Here is a 22,146-nt window from a genome sequence, read left to right on the forward strand (position 1 = left end):
AATAAGGGGGATGGTCAATGAGTTCGAAGCCACAATAATGGATCGCTGACATGGCAACCACCGATTTGTGAACAGGAGCATTGTCTTGGTGGAACAGGACTCCTTTAGTGAGCATTCCCCGTCGCTTAGCTTTGACAGCTTCACGCAACTGTCTCAGTAGGCCAGCATTATATCTTCCATTGATAGTCTGGCCTTTTTCAAGATAGTCAATCAGCAGAATACCCCTGGAATCCCAAAAGACTGAAGCCAACACCTTTCCAGCTGAAGGAACCGACTTGGCGTTTTGGGGGGCTAGTGATTCCGGATGCTTCCATTGTTTAGACTGAATTTTGGTTTCTGGTTGAAAGTGGTGAATCCAAGACTCATCCATGGTTACAAATCGGGCCAAAAAATCATCGGGATCTGCTTCAAAACGGCATAAATTGTCACGGGACGTCAGGAATCTGACACGTTTCTCATCCGCTATCAAGAGCTTTGACACCTATCTTGCAGAAACTTTTGTTATTCCCAACTCGTTGGTGATAATGTGCTCAACCCTCTCATGAGAGATGCCCACGACACCGGCAATATGTCGAGTGGTCAATCAGCCATCACCATGTCATGCACCCGGGTAATGTTTTCCGGAATGGTTGCTGTTGAAGGCCATCCTGGACGCGGGCCATCGTCACGGCTCTCTCTGCCACGCTTGAATACCGAAGCCCACTTCTTACCATGTCAGCATGTATCTGTGTTGGAGTTGGCCCTTTCAGTTGCAGATACTTGATGACTGCCCTATAGCCAGTTTTGTCCATTTGTGGTGATTTCAATGGGTAGGTTCACAAGATGTTCTGGTACAAAGACAATAATAACACTACAGTTGCAGTTCTTATGTCTATGATTCATTAAATGATTGTACTTGTTTGTGGCAATCCGATTGAGATATCCCATTTAGGCTTAGAACCTTTCAGCCAACCCTCGTATCTGTACGTTTTTATGTCATCTTTTTACGTTAAAAGGAAGTTACTAATCGTAGGACGTCAAAGTATAGGTGAACACAATTGTCAATACAGAAAAAAACATTTGATCGTTTTCTTGTTCAGAAAGTGTTTATTATCTACAAACATTCCGACAAATAAAACAATATGGTTATAAAAATGGATATTTAATATGTAATTATAATATCATATAAGTTGGTTAGTACGGAAGTTTTGTTTTGGTTACGGTGAAATAGGTGTGTTGAGTTGCGTCATTCAAAGTCACGTTGGTTCTTGGATTAAATCCCTACTATGATCATTTCACTGCATGTATAATACGCCCCGTAAAGTTCCGGGGTGGAACAGATCTTCAACATCCCAGACCGTAAAAAGGCCGTACTATGCTTGTATTAAGAGGCGACTAACGGGATCGACTGGTCAGGCTCGGTGACTTGGTTAATGCATGTCATCGATCCAAATTGTGTGGATCGATGCTCATGATGTCAATCACTGGATCGCCTGGTTCAGACTCGATTATTTAGACCGCCGTCACATTTTTTATATTGCGACTAACGGGATCGACTGGTCAGGCTCGCTGACTTGGTTGATGCATGTCATCGATCCTAATTGCGTGGATCGATGCTCATGATATCAATCACTGGATTGTCTGGTCCAGACTCGATTATTTACAGACCGCCGTCATATAGCTGGAATATTGCTGAGTGCGGCGTTAAACAACAAACAAACCAAAATCATATTGCTGGAATAATGCGGCGTGCGGCGTTAAACAACGAGCAGTCAAACAAGAAGCATGGATTATACATTTTCTTTTATTTTGACTGTGAAGCCCCCGCCGTGATATTGCTGGAATATTGCTAAAAGCGGCGTAAAACCAAACTCACTCACTCACTCACTCACTCACTTATATTTTGACGCAATTTGGATTAATTTGGAGTAAAATGCAATGTGTTTCTTTATAATTTAAACACGAGACTTCCTTAAAAATGTGAATTGTATGTACATATCTGAACAGTCTCAAGAAAGTATCTTTTTGGACTTTTGGAGCTTATTCACTGAACATCATTTACATCACTGCTTGTGTCGGACAACTGCGATGTCATTAGCTGTACCAGGTAATTTCTCAGGCATATGAACTTTGTCAAGCGCGAGTCCTCTATTTGTGTCTGTGTATGTTAAGGTGATGTCCACACATCCTGAATCTAGAGCTCCGAGAAAGTCATATTTTGGATGAAGAATTTCCTTTTCGAACAAGAACTTCATCATGTAAGAAATTATTATCAACCCGAGTAACGATACAACAAAGGCAAATGACCTGAATGGAAACAGTTGCTCGGGCACGTCATGGTCATAAAATGGGTAGTATATAAATGGAGGGAGATCCAAGAAGCTTTCACCAGCACCAATCCTCAAGACTGTGCCGAGAGTAAATCCCACAATCCCGCCATATCCGTTCGTTGCTGGGAGGAACAGGGCACATGTCAGCTGAGGTAACACAATCACAAAAACAATGTCCGCGGCTAAGACAAACAGTCCCCACACAGTCCTCACGAAGATGGAGAGCACGGTGGCTATTATTCCGATTGCTAAGATTGATAGTCTTTGAACCCACATCAACTCTTGTTCTGATGCCTGAAATGAAGAGGAGCACTGAGGGATTAAATATGTGTGAATACTTTTGTCAGATAGTTATTATCTCACAAGGGTTGACGGGTCATTTTCCATCAACTATAATCAAGATGTGAATTGACTGTTACATGTGACCCGTGAAGATCCGGGATAGAATAGGTCTTCAGCAACCCATGCTTGCCGTAGAAGGTGACTATGCATGTCATCGATCCCAATTGCGTCGATCGATGCTCATGATATTAATCACTGGGTTGTCTGGTCCAGACGTGATTATTTACAGACCGCCGTCATATAGCTTGAATATTGCTCCAGTGATTGACATCATGAGCATCGATCCACGCAAATAACAAACAAACAAAAAAAACTGTTACATGTAGGTATATGAGTCTAAGCTAACGCTAGAACAGCCGTTTTTAAATCGCAAACCCGTTCTAGAAAATATTTAAATATTTCTTATAGAAATGTGCTTCAGTTATTTTATTTTTCGCAGAGAGGTTCCAAACCATATTTTCAATACTGACATCAGCTTAAGTTGTAATGTTCGTATGATGTATTATTCCCACATTAACCACATGCATGAACAATAAACAGTGCCAGTCACCATGTACAACCCAAAGCAATAAAACGACTAAAGGTAAACGAATGCAATCCAAAAGAATCCACATTTGGAAGTATTCTTTGGTATTTATTAAAACCCCTGGATATTTTGGAACAAGCGTTACACACTCAACACATTGGAAGTGAATGTCATGTTTTTGCCGTTGCATGCATGTGTTTGTGATGGGTGCCACCGGTGGAGTAGGATACGCTCTTTTCGCGAACGCCTGGTGTCCTCACTCTTTGATAATGAATCATAAACACATGCTATTGATATAGTTCGATATATCTGTTTTAAATATGAAAAGGGTGTTGTCGCTTTCATTTACCTGCGCCCTGATGGCGGTCCTGTACACGTTGTGGGTGAACATGGAGCTTGAGCCGAGGATGGAGCTGTCCATGGAAGACATGACTGCAGCTGAGATCGCCCCAAGACCTTACCGAAACATCATATGTACATTAAACATCCTATATAAACATCAGTACATGCAATCAAGTACCACCTGTATCAGCAGCTTAAAGGCTGGGAACTAATAATTACCGTTCGCTCCTGACCGATATGGTTGTTATTATTATCAAATCAACACACAATTACATTGTCAGTCATCGCAAAACTAAATCAGGAAAGGCACCAACAACATATTTCGTTTGACGAGGCACAAGACAGAAACAAGACATTTTAAACCTTGCTGTACGGGGTTGTTTTCGAATGATTTATTTGGTCAGGTAGCCTACACCAAAGCAACTCCAGTCCAATACAATTCCATGCAAATCTACATTCAAATTGGGGCGGTCGGGTAGCCTAGTGGTTAAAGCGTTGGCTCGTCACGCCCAAGACCCGGATACGATTCCCGACATGGGTACAATGTGTAAAGCCCATTTCTGGTGTTCCCCGCCGTGATATTGCTGGAATAGTGCTAAAAGCGGCGTTAAACCCTCACATTCAATTTATCATGCATATCAGCATCAATTCGACTTAGCATATTGCGGTCATCTCCAAATATAAAGATTGAATAAATTTTCATACCATATTGCTCGTCACTATATGGCTGAAATATTGCCTCACTCACTCACTCACTCACTCATACCATATTGCTTCCAAATATTTAGATAGTTTTTTTCCTCCAGAACTACTCCCGATGTTTAGGTGCTATACTACCCATCGTTTGGGTGTTTGTACCTATGATGGACACAGCACTTGGCGTGAACTCTTTCAGGACAAGAGGCAGGATCATGCTGCTCATGTTGGCGCTCACAGGGTCAAGGCCACCAGTCAGACTTGAGTTGGACCAATCTGAAATAGATGCAAGAAGGTTGGTTTGGTTGGTTGGTTTGTTGTTTAACGCCGGACTCAGTAATATTCCAGCTATATGACGACGGTCTGTAAATAATCGAGTCTGGACCAGACAATCCAGTGATTGACATCATGAGCATCGATCCACGCAATTGGGATCGATGACATGAATCAACCAAGTCAGCAAGCCTGACCACCCGATCCCGTTAGTCGCCTCTTACGAAAAGCATAGTCGCCTTTTACGGCAAGCAAAACCCCGGCGTCTTCACCGGCCTACCCCGCCGTGAGTTGGGTTGGGCTTGTCATCGTTTTGAACACTATTCCAGTTATATCACGGCGTGTCAGCTTGATGTGGGAGGATCCTGCCCTGGAATAGTGCTGAACCAGCGCTAATGGTGGTTCATCAATGGTAACCATTATATAATGCAAGGTGCTCTGTTATTTTATTGAAAAGTACTTGGCATACCAGCGGCCGTGCTGAGGGCGCCGATCAGGAAAGGGGGCACAGCGAGGACCAGAGTTCCCATTCCCGCCAGGACAGACAGAATTTGGGCCTCTCTCACACTCCGGACTGACAACACGCGCTGGAAGTACGACTGCCAGGGAATAGTGCCGAATATCTGCAACAGGCAATGGAAATGTATCGCCTCTGTTTGTACTTTTGCAGGAAATACGATGATACATATGCCTGTCGGGGATGGTGTTTGAAGTTTCCTATTGTATATTTGCAGGAATACGATCATATATAACAGGCACATACTTCATATAGGACCCGCGAAGATCCGGGGTAGAATAGGTCTTCAGCAACCCATGCTTGCCGTAAAAGGTGACTACGCTTGTCATAAAAGGCGAGTAACGGGATCGGGTGATCGGGCTCGTTTACTAAGTTGATGCATGTGATCGTATCCCAATTGCGTGGCTCGATGCTAGTGATGTCAATCACTGGATTGTCTGGTCCAGACTGGATTATTTACAGACCGCCGTCATATCGCTGGACTATTGCGGAGTGCTATTGCCCGGATCACGTTCACTGTTAAATCAATATACATGTAAGTAAAACACATCTCGACAAATACATCCATCTTGTACAATAGCATATATGTTGTACCTACCATAGCAAGGGCAAGGTCAACCCAGGCCACAGCATGTCGGCCATCCAGAGAGCCAAGCCATGCGTCTGACGTGGTGCTGACGTCACCCACACGCTCGTCCGTCACCACGAATGGAATTGCAAGCACCTGCATCATGACATCATGACATCATGACCGATAACATAGTGGCTGTGAAGTGGTTAAAAACATGACATTGTCTATGGCAACAATATGACTCACATTTTAATGTTTTGTACAAATAGCTCTAACACTTCTCACTGTCCTTAGAAATTGATTGTGTTATGGTTGGATAAGCAAGCAAGATATCTTAGTGCCGTAGATGTCTGCCTATTCACACACGACAGTAAAATGTTATTTAGAAATTACAAACGGCAAGTAGTTAATAAAATACTGAACGTGCTTTCGTGTAATACTCATTTTTATGAATATAGTGAATATTCCTTGTATGAGTTGACCAAATGAATCGGAGTTGAAACTATGTGATGGTTGCACCAAGTGTTTGTTTTTCTTTTATATCTTTATGCTGGTTCAGTTTGGTGTCGTGTCAGCAATATTCCACACGACGGCCAATAAATAACCCAGTCTAGACCATACACACCAGGGATTGATAGATTGAGCAACGTCCCAAGCGTCCCAAATGAGGACATTCTATCAACTTCGTCACATAGCATCACCACCGATTCATTTGGTCACCTCTTACAAGAGTACGGGGCGGTCGGGTAGCCTAGTGGTTAGCGCGTTCGCTCGTCACGCCGAAGACCCGGGTTCGATTCCCGACATGGGTACAATGTGTGAAGCATATTTCTGGTGTCCCCAGCCGTGATATTGCTGAAATATTGCTAAAAGCGGCGTAAAACCATATTAACTCACTCACTTACAAGAATACGTTTCTAGGGGTATCTGTGTAATGTGTCTTTGTTCAATCAAAATAATTCCTGGCCAGAATAGACCCCAAACACTTGATACTTTTCGTAAGAACCAAATAGTTACACGGTTTGGTCGCGTGGTTGCACATGAACGTCTGATGGAGCATTGACGTTACCTGACGGTGGCATCGTCGCTGACCAAATCAGACAATACTGTATGAATGAAGGATTGATAATCCCAACCCAACAAGCATATTCAAATTCAGAAAAAGAAAGATTAAACTTTCTAACATCAGATCCCCTCGACGACAAGCACACGTTAGTGGTGATGGCCAGATAAACCGCCGGACAAAATAAAGTATACGCTTAACAACTGGTTTTGACCAAAACATTACAAACGTTATAAAAAAAATACTTCGCTTAAAACAGTCGCCGAAACACCGCAAACCTGAGGTCCAAAACACAACTATGGTACCCGTATTAAATAAATCACCATAAAAAAAACAAACATTACTTGTCTGTTTCAGTTTTGATCAGCTTCGAGCATGAGTGTATACTTTCTTTTGCACGGCAGTGTATTCATATCTGAACTGATAGCCGTGGGAAGGCATTTCCAAGGAGAATGAGTGAGTGAATGATTATGGTTTCACGCCACTTTTAGCAATATTAATATTCCAGCAACATCACGGCGGGGGACACCAGAAATGGGCTTCACACATTGCACCCATGTCGGAATCGAACCCGGGTCTTTGGCATCAATGAGAATGAATTGTTCATACCAGGCCGACGGTGATCAGAATTAGTTGTACTATGTCAGTATATGCAACTGATATCATCTGACCAATCATGGTATAGAGGACAGTGATACTTGCGGACACCACAATAGCCGTCTCCACGTTGATACCCAGTATTATACTCAGGCTGGTGCCTGCAAAGAGACAAATAAGTAAAATAATAATATATAATTCATGAGTGTTCAAGGAAGAAAGTATTAATATAGGATATCTTATATGAAATTCACATATGTGAGACCGCCTCCGTGGTCTAGTGGTAGAGCGTCCGCCCGGAGAGCGGAAGGTCCGGGGTTCGATCCCCGTCCGCGTCATACCAAAAGACGTTAAAAGATGGTACTTGTTGTGACCCTGTCTGGCGTTCGGCATAAAAGGGCTAAAACAAGGACTATACTGTGTCTGAGTGGGGTATTCATGTCAAACTGCTGCATTGTATCTCAGTGGGCTAGCACTATTAATCGGCATCAGTCCGGACTAGTACAAGCAGCGCTAGCCATACACACACACACACACACACACACACACACGTGCATGCTCGTTGCTATATAAGTGCAATAATCTTGGACGCGACCTTTAACCCAATTTTACCTCACCTCACCTCACCTTCACATATGTGAAGGCTTTTATTTACGCTATCAACAAAGCAAGGATCAGCTAAAACTGACTGATTTTGCAAGTCACACCAACAGTGGCACGAGCATTATTATATGGGAAAACTTTACAAGCAAATATGGTCTTAATTACATGGGATATGATGGGCAATATATGCATAAACCGTTTTCCAAGAAGTTATCCAAATTGTATTTTGTTATCTTTCTTTGTGATGTAAATCATTATTCCGCCATGTTGATGTTATCATCTGTCAGAAATGAGCGGCAGTTCGGGTCTTTGAGTGCGTGGTGTCTGCGTTTGGTCTAAATATTCTTAAACATTCTATAAACATTTGCAGGTCGATGTGTACAAGCACCTGGACTGATCGCATCCAACATTTGTAATTTGTATGAATAGTGACATTAAATACAACTGATCGGAGACTAGATTTAACTTCCATTTATCTGATATTTCGCCATTGCTGACTGCGGTAGACTTCTTACCCAAGGCGTTGAGGATGGAGGCTGTCCAGAAGACGTCACCACAGAGTGTAGCCAGGTACACGAGGCACGCGACCACGCGGCCATAACACTCCTCGATTGGCTGTAACATCGTGACGTACTTCCTTTCACGCATGCGTCCTGCATATATTATGCCCCCTAGGAACCGGATGTGAATTCATTATTATAAAGTGTCTGAATATATAGAACTTAACGTTAGTTTGGCATAGAATGTAAGGGTGAATACGTGTGGAGTCTTGCACCACTTTGAACAATAGTCCAGCAACAGGGTTGGAGAATACAAAGATTGAAGTTTACAAATCAAACAGAAATTGGTGCAAGATGGCAGGCACAACCTGTTCGACAGAATATACTGTTGTCATAGACGTACTGTTTTGTTCTCAAGGCGTCTTAATTCTTACTTTTATTTATTTCTAGCAACATTTTTATGGTTTCTCCAGGGTCTGATCCGGATATAAAGTGTTAAGGGCCAGAAAAGACATATTATTCACATGATTGTGTCAGCTGAGTTGAACAGTGGCACGGCGGTACATGAGGATTTCTGTCACATACTTGTGATAATAGGGGCAAAGAACTGTTGTAAGTATGAACATTATGTTTATTACCTTCTATTTTCGTCACGAGGGATACTATTTGTGCTGCGGCCTGAATCATTTCTTGTGAGTGTTATACACATGAAATAGTAGCGTACTGCTTAATTTAATTTAATGGGCTGTAAGGTAGGTACGTTGAGATTTAAGATTCCTTGTTTAGTGTTCAACTTGAATCGGTTCAACGAGGTGCCAACGTGTTTCAACACATCAACACGAATAGCAACATAATAATTCATGCTTTAAACTTGCTTTTTATGTAAATATACGACTCAGTGCCAGATAAACCAGTGGTTGACATTAGGAGCAAGGTCCCATGCTGTCGGGTTACAATGACCAAGCCGTACCACCAAATCTTTGTGGAGAAAGCCTTTGTTCATTTATGGATCTTAAACATGTTAGTTTGTTGTTGTTGTTGTTGTTGTTGTTGTTGGTGGTGTTTTTACATCGCAATCATCAGTATTCCAGGTATATGACAGTGGTCTGTAAATAATCGAGTATGGACCAGACAACCCATTGATTGACAACATGACCATCCATCTACGCAATTGGGATACATGACAAGCTTCAAACAAGTCAGTAAGTCTGACCACCCGATCCCATTAGTCGCCTCTTACGACAAGACTGGGTTGCTGAAGATCAGTTTGTTTGTTTGTTTGTTTGTTGTTTAACGCCTCACTCAGCAATATTCCAGCTATATGACGGCGGTCTGCAAATAATCGAGTCTGGTCCAGACAATCCAGTGATTGACATCACGAGCATCGATACACGCAATTGGGATTGATGACATGCATCAACCAAGTCAGCAAGCCTGACCACCCGAACCCGTTAGTCGCATTTTACGACAAGCACAGTCGCCTTTTACGGCAAGCATGGGTTGCTGAAGACCTATTCTACCCCGGAATGCTGAATTTGGAGATCATTATGCATAGCATGTGTTAAATACACTACGCACATAGTTAACAGTGTGGGCAGAAGATGCGACACAACACAAGCCGGTTGCAGTAACTGATGATAAGTCAACTCACCCAGGACAAGACCCACAAAGATAGCCATGGGGGAAATCGTCCAGGCAAGACCACCTGTTGCTATGGATTCCGCTGTTCCGTTTATGAAGCCACCCCCAACGGTAGTAGCTGAAAGACAATCACCGAATACATGTCATTTTGTAGTGAGTGAGTGAATTTGGTTTTACGCCGCTTTTAGCAATATTCCCGCAAGATCACGGCAGGGGACACCAGAAATGGGCTTTACACATTGCACCCATGTCGGGATTCGAACCCGGGTCTTCGGCGTGACGAGCTAACGCTTTAACCACTAGGCTCCCCGACCGCCCCCTGTCATTTTGTAAACATAAAACGTTATGTTTTGTGTGTGTTTCTTTTGTAAACTGTTTTGTTTGATATCGCTATTGTACCGATTTGCGTTTTTGTGTATTTGTGTAGATTTTACACTGGTCTTCCTTTCAAGAACAGATCACACTGTGTGTTTTCTAGTCGATGAACAGAAGGATGTGACATCAGGTGTGTCTCTTGACTACATGTATTTTAATCACATGATACAACTGATATAATTGCCCCTTGTGATTATAATATATTATAATTATTATATATTTGAAAAAAGCGTCATTATATTACAGTCCGTCAACCATCATTTGGTATTTCTAGTTAGGTCAATAATGAAACTAATTGTGAAAAAAGCTGTGCCATAATGATTGTTGACGGACTATAGTGAGTAACAAAAGAAAAATAACTGATTTAAACATTTAGGGTTCGGCATCCGGGATTCTATTCAACAGGATTCGGCATCCCGGATGCCACTAAACAGGGTTCGGTGAGTGGGTGAGTTGGGTTTAACGCCGCTTTTAACATTATTCCAGTTATATCGCTGCGTGCCAGCTTAATGTGGGAGGAAAGCCCGAAGTGATGCAGGTCTCAGACGTTTACCAATTCAGTGAAAACAACGAGCACGGGTATGGTGCTGACAAACCTAGAATCGGGGTGAACCGGGATTCGAATCCACAATCATAGGTTTCAGGCGTGTCCAGGGGACGCAACTCTGCACAGCGAATCGCGATGCCTTAGACGACTGCCCAAGCTGTCTATGAAATTCTCACAAGGAAAGCTAGTGTTTTTAATGCAATTTTCAAATATCTGGTTATTTTTATTCTTCATTAGATATAAACTGCGTTTTGAAAGGGATCAGCAATACGCATGAAAACGACAACAAGCCGCCCTGTTTGTTTGTTGTTTAACGCCGCACTCAGCAATATTCCAGCTATATGACGGCGGACAAACAGCCCTGATCTGTCCTGGCAAGTACTTTATGTACACAGAACAAAGATCAAATTCTGCAAATGTCAGCCTATGTCATCATGGTGATAACGTATTTTCAAGTTATATTATCACATTAACTTTTGACTAGGAACAAATATTTTAAATTGATAAAATTTTATCACTTTATGGTTTCATGGGACATAAATGTATTGCATATATCCTCACCTATCATGGTGAATATGCCCACAACACCATAGAGTTGACGACCAGCAACTGAGGCCATTTCAGATTTATTCTCCTCGTCTATTTTTACACATTTAGCCGCCGTGACTCCGACCACCAAAATGATGACGTAGAACACAATCAGCACGACCAAACCAGCTACGTTGATCTCCATCTTGAACGTAGATGAACTGAAATTTGAACAAACTCGGGGGTAAGTTATGTCAGAGTGAGTGATCGGGGGAGGTAATTCACTGCAAACACGAAAACGTCGTTTTTTTTCGTATAAGGTCATTGGACGAAAAAACGACGTTATTTGGACGTTTTCAGATCATCGTTTTTCCGTCCAAATAGCGTCGTTATTTGACAACGGAATTTACTGGGAGAGAAGAATATCATCAAGCTCCTCCCTTTCTTGATTGACATTGTCAATCAAGCAACAGCGTCTACGGGTATTCCTACTTCTCAGATTTGAATGGTCAGTTCTCGCGTGTTAGATTACGGGCCCGAGTTTGACGCTGTACTGGTGATGTCTATTCAGACTAATGCTCAGTCTCTAAAACTGTATAGTTTTGAAAGAAACAAGTAACTCCATTTAAATTGAAGAAGAGCCCAAGTTATATGGGAGATTCCGAGATGAACCTATTCTATGGATATCTAAGCTGCCACCCAAACCGATCCAAACGGGACCCGAAAACTTATTGTATGCTTTATAGTCACATGGAACTGCACCAGAATTATACATTGTATTCCGGACGATTGTGTTCTTTCATTTACTTTTAAGTCAGAAAAAAAGACTTAAAAGGAGAGTTGTTGAATTGAATTATCAAATGTTGCCTATACACTAATCTGGACGTACTACTCATTGTTCTATTTATGTCATCATATATATATCAGATATACATTAACGCATGTTACCGTTCTAAAGTCATTCTCTCATATAACCTTATATTGTTCATAGTATCAAAGTTTAATCAAAAATGCCAAGAGCAGCAATTTAAACTACTGAAACACCCAAACACAAGGCTGTTATCAAGCGCTAGTGCAGACGTGATGCATCGTAAAAACTGTATCGTGATGTCTTCAGAGATACAATTTCTTGCAACATTAAGGAACACGGGGTCGCAATTTCACAGTACACAGGAGTGATATTAAAATGTCTTTGTACGCCATTGTATCGTTGCTAGTGGTGCGAGTTACCAGTTTGGGCTAGATGAAGCATTGACGAAGCAAAGAGTTTAATCAGACGTCTCCTTGGGGGAGACTGGTTTCACTTCTGTGATCCCTGGCGATAAGAAATATGGCATTGCATAGCAGGCCAGCAGTTAAACGTATCAACTTATAATCGTAAAGAAATACAGAACAGAGTCGCGAGAAAGAAGATCAGGATCTGGCCACACCCTCATTAAAGGACGCCATTGAAGGACTATCCAACCAAATGGTAACATTGACATCGACTATGAGGACAATGAGTGAAACACTGACAGCCCTGAAACTCACAGTTGAAGAAAATAACGCACGAGTGAGTACACAGTTAGACGATATTCAGAAAGAAAACTGTGAACTTAAGTCTGTTGTGTCCAAACAATCTATTAAGATTGCGGCCTTAGAAGACAAATTAGATAGAAGCGAGAATTACTCAAGAAAAAATAATCTTATTTTCTTCGGCATTGAAATGGACGTGAAGGAAGAACCGTATGAAACCAAGGAAAAAGTGAGAAATTTTCTGAAGGAACAGCTTGACATGAGCAATTATGACAACATTCATTTTGATACGGTTCATAGACTGGGTGCTAAACGTGAACAAGGATCGAACCCGCCTATAATTGTAAGGTTTGTGTCAAGGGATGATAAAGCATCTGTATACTTCAAAGCCAAGGAACAGTTAAAGGGAACTACCACCTACCGTGTGTCAGAGGACTTTTCGTTCAAAACCAGGGAAAGAAGAAAGAAACTTGTCGGGTTCATGATAAACGCTAGAGAAAAAGGTCAAAGTGCATTTTTGAAGAATGACTATTTATTTATCAATGGTGAAAAGTTCTATTTCGATGATCAGACAGAAGACCTTATGAAAGTAACGAAGGAAAGAGATTATGGGAAGTCACCGCCCAGTGATCTTTCATCTGACACACGTTACGAAGACTTATAACGAGAAGGCCCTGACCCAGAAATAACTTCACCAGATGACGTCAACACGAAATGCACGTGCACTTCTCAAGCAGAGCAACCCACTTCTGTGTTGTGTTGGAATGTGAACTGTTTATACTCCAAGATAAACAATAATGACTTCCTTGACTTTGTGTGTGAGCAGAATATCATCTGTTTAACCGAAACGTGGGCAAAATGTTTAGATGACTTCAAGTTTGTTTTTCCTAATTTCATTTCATTTCAGTCAGTTCGACCTAAAGAGAAGAAGGCAGGTCGATACAGTGGAGGTGTCGCGGTATATATTAGTGATAAACTTTCATCGTATTTTTCAAGGATACATGACGAATGGGTTGACTGTGTTTTTGTTGTATCTAATGATGTACTCATTACTGGTAGAAGGCTAATAGTGGGATGTGTGTACTTGAAACCTGAAACATTGGGCTATAATGAGGGTATTGAAGTTTTAGAAAATTTCCTTGCAGTGCTCATGGACGAAATCCCGGAAAGTGACTACATCTTGTGTGGTGATTTTAATAGTAGAACTGGAACCGAATTAGATTATATTGATTTTGATGCAGTTGATCATCTACCAATGGATGATATTGTGTACGATCAGTATGACAGCCCTGCAGGGCGAAAGAACAAGGACCAAGTCGTTAACAATTATGGGAAAGATTTCTTAGACGTTTGTAAGACGTTTGGTTTATATTTACTAAATGGCAGGTTTTCTGATGAAGGGGATTATACCTATGTTGGAGCAACAGGTGTTAGCTCACCAGATTATATTTGTGTGTCAGCATCCTTTTACAAGTATGTAGAGGACTTTAAAGTTATAAGTCGCACTGAATCAGACCATCTTCCCATATTTGCTTCTTTTTCATCATTGTTTAATGTAGTAGACACTCTAGATCAGGATTACAGCCTAGGTGAGGACAGGTGTAGATATATATGGAACGTGAATAAGAGTGAAGACTATATGAATAATTTTGAAAGTGCATTAGTGCAAGAAATGTTAAATGAATTTATAACCTGTGTGGAAATTGATGTTGATAAAGCCGCAGAGAAGTTACAGCACATAATACAATATTGTGGAAGGAATATGAAAGTAAAGAGGTCCAAATATATAGGCTTTAAGAAACAACCAGAATGGTTTGATGAAGAGTGTGAACACTTGAAGAGGGAAAAGTATAAACTCCTGAATACATTCAGAAAGGTGTCTTCTTCGGAAAACTATAACTTATACAAGAACATTAGAAACAAATTTAAATCTTTATGTAAACAAAAACAGACTCATTTTAAGCAGAGCATTACAAAGGCATTAGTCAATGCTGCGAATGATAGCAACTGTACAACATTTTGGAGACTTGTTAAACGTTATATAACCGCACGCTCGCAGGACTCTAGCATCGCACCCGCAACTTGGGTAGATTATTTTAAGGAATTACTTAATCCAGTGTCAATAGGGGATGAGAATTTCTCAACTAAAGTCAGTGAGTTTCTTCAACATCATAATGATAGCTTATGCCCAGACTGTCAAAATCAAGATGATATTTTATCGTGTGATTTTATCGAACAAGATGTCGTAAACGCTCTTCACCATTTAAAGTGTGGAAAATCACCTGGTGATGATGGACTCCCATCAGAATTTTAAAAATCAGTTGAAAATGTATTAACTCCATATCTTGTCATTTTGTTTAATGCAGTGTTGACCAGTGGACATTACCCAAAATTATGGTCAACGGGAATAATAATGCCACTGCATAAAAAAGGTAGTAAAAGTAATCCTAATAACTTTCGTGGTATATCACTTCTCAATATAATGGGTAAAATGTTTTCTTATGTTCTGAATAAAAGACTACAATGTTTCTTAGACTACCAAGGCATAATTGGTGAATATCAAGGGGGGTTTAAGAAAGATCATTCAACTATTGATAACATTTTCATTTTGCAAGCTATTATACAAAAGTATACCACTCGCAAAAAAGGAAAAGTATATTGCGCTTTTATCGATTTTCGAAAAGCATTTGATATGGTTAATAGGAGTAAGTTAATGTATATTTTATTGCAAAATGGTATTCATGGCAAGTTTTTATGTATTATCCAGAGTATGTATAATCATGTTAAAGCAACTGTAACATACGATTATGGCAAGAAAATTACTGAGTATTTTGATAGTTCATGTGGGGTAAGACAAGGTTGTACTCTTAGTCCAGTACTGTTTTCTTTGTTTATCAACGAATTAGTTATATGTTTGGAAAGTAAATTCCAGGATGGTGTTTTTATCTCAGAGGAAATGTTAAATATAATTGCCCTGTTGTTTGCCGACGATTTAATACTTGTTGCAGACAGTGTATTAAAATTACAAAAGCGTCTTGATGAATTATATTTATACTCTGATAAATGGGGTATGGATATTAATACTGAAAAGAGTAAAATTATTGTGTTTAAAATGGGAGGACCCTTGTCAAAAAATGAGAAATGGTATTATAACGGTGAACGTATGAATACGGTTAACGCCTATAAATATTTGGGACTTGTTTTCACTCCCAAATTAATTTGGACTAAGGCCTGTAAAACTCTATGTGAGCAAGCAAGCAAAGCACTTTGGTCAGTTAAATCGTTAATATGACGTTATGACATTTCGGTTACGGAAGCATTCTTTATATTTGATAAAAAAATTGTCCCGATATTAATGTATGGTGCTGAGATTTGGGGATACCAAAAATGGAATACGATTGAAATTGTTCACCGCAAATTTTGTAAATTTTTACTTCACACGGGCTACAGGACTGCAAATGCAGTAGCCTATGGTGAATGTGGTAGGTATCCACTTCATACTATTTATTATGTAAAATGCATTAAATATTGGTTTAAGATTTTGCAAATGAGTCCTAACAGATACCCATACCAGTGTTATAAAATGTTATTATCCATTGCTGATAGAAAACGTCCTAACTGGGCATCGCATATCAGACTTCTGCTAAGTCATTTTGGTTTTGGGGATGTATGGGCTGCACAAGGCGTTGGCAATGCAGAATTATTTGTACATATGTTCAGCGAAAGAGTTAAAGATTGTTCTTTTCAAGATTGGCATGCATCTCTAGGCAGCAAGACCCTCTCATTCTATAAACTGCATAAGTCTAATATCGTTTGTGAAAAATATTTATCAAATATTAAGCATTGTGAATATAGAAGGCTAATAACCAAATTTAGATGTGGACAGAATACTCTTGGTATTCAACTTATACGTAGGGGTGTTGCTAATATTGAGGAGGATGCCGTCTTATGTAAGCACTGTCATGTAATTGAGGATGAACTTCATGTTATATACAACTGTCCTCTTTATGCAAGTCGGCGGGAAATGTATATCCCAAAGACAGTTAATCACAACTATTTTTGTTTAGAAAGACTCTGTCAAATATCCAACAACGATGCAATGATAAATTTTGCAAAATTTCTAATGTACGTGTTCTCAACACATACACACACACAAAAAAAAAGTATCAATTAGGTAACTCTTAGATAAATAAAATGTAAATGTATTTTGTACAATGGGTCAAATGGCCTTATACAAATAAATCTGTCTGTCTGTCTGTCTGTCTGTCTATAATCGTAAATTCTCCTCAGCGTAATATATACCTTGTACGTGTGTAAACAGGGTGTGTTTGGTAACTTGAGTAGGAAGCACAAGTGCACGAATGGATGTTATTTCAGATGACAAATGAAAGAAGACAGAATGATTGTGACGCAATCACACACACACACACACACACACACACACACACACACACATTTTGAGTTACCAATCCCTGAATTGAGAAGACTTGCGTTACGAAGCCCCTTCAAGTCGTAATCAATATCCGTAAATATGTGTGATATTATTACCCATCCAAAGCCGAATATATATTTATTGTGCTTTCTTGACAACAAATATTATAATTGGGATAACACTTTCTTTGTAAAGTACAGATGCCCGTCCGGGATTTGGACCTACACTGTGAGTGAGGCATCCAATCACCAGCACACAAAGTCAGCGATCTAACCCAGCCACCGACGCTTCCGCCAAAAATAAAGTCCGACAACTGTAAGTCCAGATCACGTACTTTGTGTACCCCTCTGACAAGTGAAAAATGGCACGGCTCCCATGGCCGAAAGCTTCGAACACACAATGCCATTAAGAACGTGGTCAAATGTAACAAATGTTATATTTGGATAACACTTTCTCAGTAAAGTACAGATTCTCGTACTTTTTAGGGTTGAGATAATAGACGTTGATGGTTGATTATCAATGGACAAACTAAAGCCAAAACTTATCTTATGAATTATTGGTAATGGGCAATGGACAATGGGCAAACGAGAGGCCGGGGTAATTAGCGCCAATTACCTGTTGGCTTCCCTTGTTACGTTTCCTCCTTTGCTATCTTTTTACTTTTGTTGTTCTTACAGGTACATAATTATATATGTTCTCTGCCTCATAGCGTTAATTCACCTGATGAAGGAGTAAGTTTTTACTCCGAAACGTTGTGTTCCTCATAATAAAGACGTTGACATCCATACATTTTCTTCCTTATGTGTATCACTTCTTAATGCCTTCAAAGCCTCAATCTAGCTTTGTTTTTAAATGTGGAGATATTTGCGTGGACTATAATATGGTCATGCCTATAAACATTTGGGTGTTTGTCTACATGAGCATTTAGACATAAATTTTATAGCTAAGGAAATTGTTAAATCTGCAGGAATGAAGTACACTTTATAGCAAGCTGTGATCTTTATTCACAATTTAGATATTCGTAATGGAGATCTGAAACTGAAGTTTATCGCAATTTCCCGCAACTCTCACCTCCTGACCAGCTGAACGTCTTAGTGCATTCTGATGCCATTGTCCAGGCTGCCCTTCTTTCTGTGATGTTTTGATGGATGAAATCTATTGCATTATAATACTCTCTGTTTGGTGATATTTAATATGTACATACTGTAAAATATTTACGATATTTTAAACGGGTAATTCAATGCATGCAATGTGAACATGAGTGCGGATGCATGAAGGCGGTTATAGTTATAGATATAGTGCGATGGATGTAGGGGAATGGTAGGAGGGTGTATGTATGTAAGCACGAATACCGATACATGAAGGCGGATATAGTTGTAGTTCGATGGATGTTGGGGAATGGTGGGAGGGTGGATTATGTATGTAAGCATGTGCATGTGTCTATGATAGCTGGCGTAGACATAATGAGATTGTTGTAGGGATAATTGTATGTGTCCCGATATTACTTCGGAACTTGAAAACATTGTCTTTCTGAAAAACAGTTAAGTGTTGTCACATGAGGAATTGTATAAATGTGTACCCGCACCACGGTACTGTTAATATTACACTTTCGCACATAAAATGACACTCTTCACCCCACTGATTACCACAGAGTTCCAATTAGGCTTCATATCTCTGTATAAGTAAGTGAGTGAGTTAATATTTAAAGCCGCATCGGCGATATTTCAGCCATATAGTGACCATATCAAATTATACAATACATAAACTCAGAATAAAAAGCTGTCGACAAAGGACAGCAAAAGAACTAGAATATCACAGACATAGGTTTAAAACTAGTAAATGACCATAAACCTTAACTTTTCATAACAACACAATACACAAGCGGGCTATATGTCACCAGCAACCAAAGGTAGGCCACCATACTGGGGACCATGGGGACCTACAGTACCTTTGCAACCTGCATGGACACAGCAGGACTGACACATCACTTTAGTCACAAGTGATTATGGAGAAGGTTTGCCACAGATTAAAACAACAACATATTCATCGATTAAAAAAACAAAAAAAACAACACTGGTATGTATAAAATACTTTGAATGAAGTGAGTTTACGTACCCTCTCAGGGGGACAATGATATCACGCTACTTCAACCCCCATCAAGGGTACAGTCACTAACAATCTCAGTTCAGAATCATGTACTACCAATTTATAAAATATACAACATTCTACATCACTTTATAAAATGTCAAAATTTTATGATCTTGCCGTTAATGATTACTTCAATTACGAAGAGATAAGATCTATATTTCAAACATGCTAGTACAGTAAAGTACGGTTATAACGAACTCAAAGGGACTACTAATTTTAGTTCGTTATAACCGTGGTTCGTTATAAGCATATATACAGCATAACTACAGCAAATAGTCGGGACCAAAAAAGTAAGTTCGTTATATCCGTAAGTTCGTTATAAGCGTGTTCGTTATAACCGTAGTGTACTGTATTACAATGTGTTGACTTTGGCTGAAATGGATTGCAGACCATGGGTCAAGACGTCCCAGCACTAAGATTACCTTGCCGTGTATAAACCTTGCGAGTGGCAAGTCACTTACCTGTTTGCTGGGATAAACGAGTCCAAGCTCCCTTTGGGTGTTGTCTTATCACGGGTCCGTCTGTTGAAATCAGTATAAATCTCACTGACAACTCACACGGCTTTCTTAATGCATGCTACGTGGGTATACGACAGTAAACAGCAATACCCACCTGTGATTTCAACAATGCGGACATTCGTGGTCTATGAAAAGAATGAGGGTCCCGAGGGGCCAGGAGGTAAAATTGATCCACCTCCTTCAGCCTCCTTGTTCACAAGGGCCATGGGTTCGCTGTGAAGAGGGGAGTCCCTGGGGCACACCAGAAACCTATGGTAAACCGTGGCGTGATGCAGACTTACAAAGAAACATACTCTGGACAAATCTGGGATTTCTAACCAACGGTCATAGGTTCCTGGCACGACAAAGGGACGCACCTCTGTACATTGATTTAGGTGCATTAGAGGACTTGGCCATCAGAGCCCACTAAAATGTGAATGAAATGCAAGTGATTGTAAACATTGCATTACAGCAGTCGGTTATTTGACAAAGATGATATTTTTCAGCGGTGTTCGTGACCCCTAGTGTTGAGCCTCACTTACATGTCATGGAGCTAATACCGCTACAGCCTTGTAAACTCATGCATGGTCGCTCGCTCGCTGAATCTTGCTGTGGAGATGGTCTATTTTTAGCAATTGAAAGGCATTTTGTTTATGTCGGTGTATTGTTATGTTCTCAAACACATGTCAAACACACTTGTCAGGGAGGCGGCCATGCATCCCCTTGTTGGTTCACTGCTGTCTCGTAAAGATCCGGGATAGAATAGGTCTTAAGTAACCCATGCTTGACGTTAAAGGCGACTATGCTTGTCGTAAGAGGCGACTAACGGGAACGGGTGGTCAGGCTCGCTGACTTGGTTGATGCATGTAATCATATCCCAATTGTGTGGATCGATGCTCATGACATCAATCACTGGATTGTCTGGTCTAGACTCGATTATTTACAGCCCGCCGTCATATAGCTGGAATATTGCTGAGTGTGGCGTTAAATAACAAACAACAAACAGTGCTGTCTCAAGCATATGCTTGAGGTGAATGAAATTGTGTCGTCCTAGCCCGAAGTCGTTGCTGACAGTATGTCAGTGGTTTACCTGGCGCACAATTTGACTATCGCTGACTACGGCGTTAAACAATAAACACGTAGTCGAGACATGTTTGAATAGGACCCTTTACATTACAGTTTTAAAACAACTGAACTGAATGTGACAGAATGTTGTTGAGCACCGCGGTCCAGCCTGTCCCGACCACGCAAGGCCATCCCTTTCATCCTTTCATGTCATTTGTTTTGTGTGTGTGTGTGTGTGTGTGTGTGTGTGTCCGGTGTGTGTGTGCGTGTGTGTGTGTGTGTGTCTGTCAATTTCAAGATTTCACGGATTCAAAGCCAGAGTGTGAAAGAAATGAGACATTTGTGGCCCAGAAATAGTGGTTCGTATATTATTTTTTTAATTGTGCGTGTTCTGAAATGAAGTTTGACTTCAATGATGTCGTGACATTGTTTTCGTTGCTTTGCGAATGGACGAGTGATGGACTTTCAAATCCTCTTCTGCCAAATCCTTGCGATGGTGGTTGTAAACAAGGTTTGTAAACAATATGTTGTCATGAAAGAAATATTTCAAGCATTTTTATAATGTTATATTTTACTTTCGTTGTCGGTTGTTTCAATGAGGAAATAGCTTAAATTGTTCCGATTCTGGTCACCATAGAACATGTCTGTAACAGTTTCATAAACATTTCATTTGTAGCAAAAGATATGGCTTCGCTAAATATTTTAATGTCATCATCGAAGCAGTCAGGGTTGCGGCCCAGAAAATCCCAAACATCCGATATCAAACTACCATATTTCTTCTATTTGACGCTATGCTGTCTATTAATTTCGCAAGAGCCCTTGACTCGGCGTGTATTAGAGACCTGGCTGGTATTAGAGACCCAGCGTGTATTGGAGGAAATATAGATACGTTTTACAGTTCATATTGGGGTGATCGATCGGCAGCCTTTTTTTATGTATTTTAATCATACGCACGTATTTTTGTGTGAAAAAGGCTCAATATATTTGAAAGGGGTTTCCGTAGCATAAATGAAACCTCTTTTTAACCAATCAGAATCAAGCATTCATCAATGTCATGGT

The 22,146-nt window shown here is 40.4% G+C and overlaps 1 protein-coding gene across 2 annotated transcripts; it reads right to left on the bottom strand.

Moving 5' to 3' along the window:
- Positions 1-1,623: 1,623 nt before the first annotated feature.
- Positions 1,624-20,223, bottom strand: LOC124147789 (high-affinity choline transporter 1-like). 2 transcript variants are annotated; one of them, XM_048390721.1, is made up of 11 exons: positions 19,987-20,223; positions 18,449-18,508; positions 11,464-11,651; positions 9,991-10,098; positions 8,355-8,510; positions 7,249-7,397; positions 5,604-5,729; positions 4,958-5,111; positions 4,378-4,491; positions 3,527-3,633; positions 1,624-2,603 (listed from the first exon to the last, which is right to left on the bottom strand). In XM_048390721.1, exons 3-11 carry the CDS (start codon positions 11,633-11,635, stop codon positions 2,043-2,045), a joined length of 1,647 nt encoding a protein of 548 aa, XP_048246678.1. In that variant the 5' UTR covers positions 11,636-11,651; positions 18,449-18,508; positions 19,987-20,223; the 3' UTR covers positions 1,624-2,042. The 2 variants fall into 2 exon arrangements, with proteins under 2 accessions (XP_048246678.1, XP_046374505.2); XM_046518549.2 differs by lacking the exon at positions 18,449-18,508 and having other exon boundaries at positions 19,987-20,222.
- Between the last annotated feature and the right edge of the window lie 1,923 nt (positions 20,224-22,146).

This window comes from Haliotis rufescens, unplaced genomic scaffold, assembly GCF_023055435.1.
Source record: "Haliotis rufescens isolate VD_foot unplaced genomic scaffold, xgHalRufe1.0.p SCAF_9, whole genome shotgun sequence".
Classification (NCBI taxonomy): Eukaryota; Metazoa; Mollusca; class Gastropoda; order Lepetellida; family Haliotidae; genus Haliotis; species Haliotis rufescens.

Bases quoted from the DNA above. Each gene is read 5' to 3' on its own strand.
- LOC124147789 (XM_048390721.1), bottom strand. From the start codon at position 11,635: ATGGAGATCAACGTAGCTGGTTTGGTCGTGCTGATTGTGTTCTACGTC. The intron at 8,511-9,990 runs GTGAGTTGACTT...TCCGGTTCCTAG, and splicing joins CTTTGTGGGTCTTGTCCTGG to GGGGCATAATATATGCAGGA. The intron at 5,112-5,603 runs GTAGGTACAACA...TGCCTGTTGCAG, and splicing joins TTGACCTTGCCCTTGCTATG to ATATTCGGCACTATTCCCTG.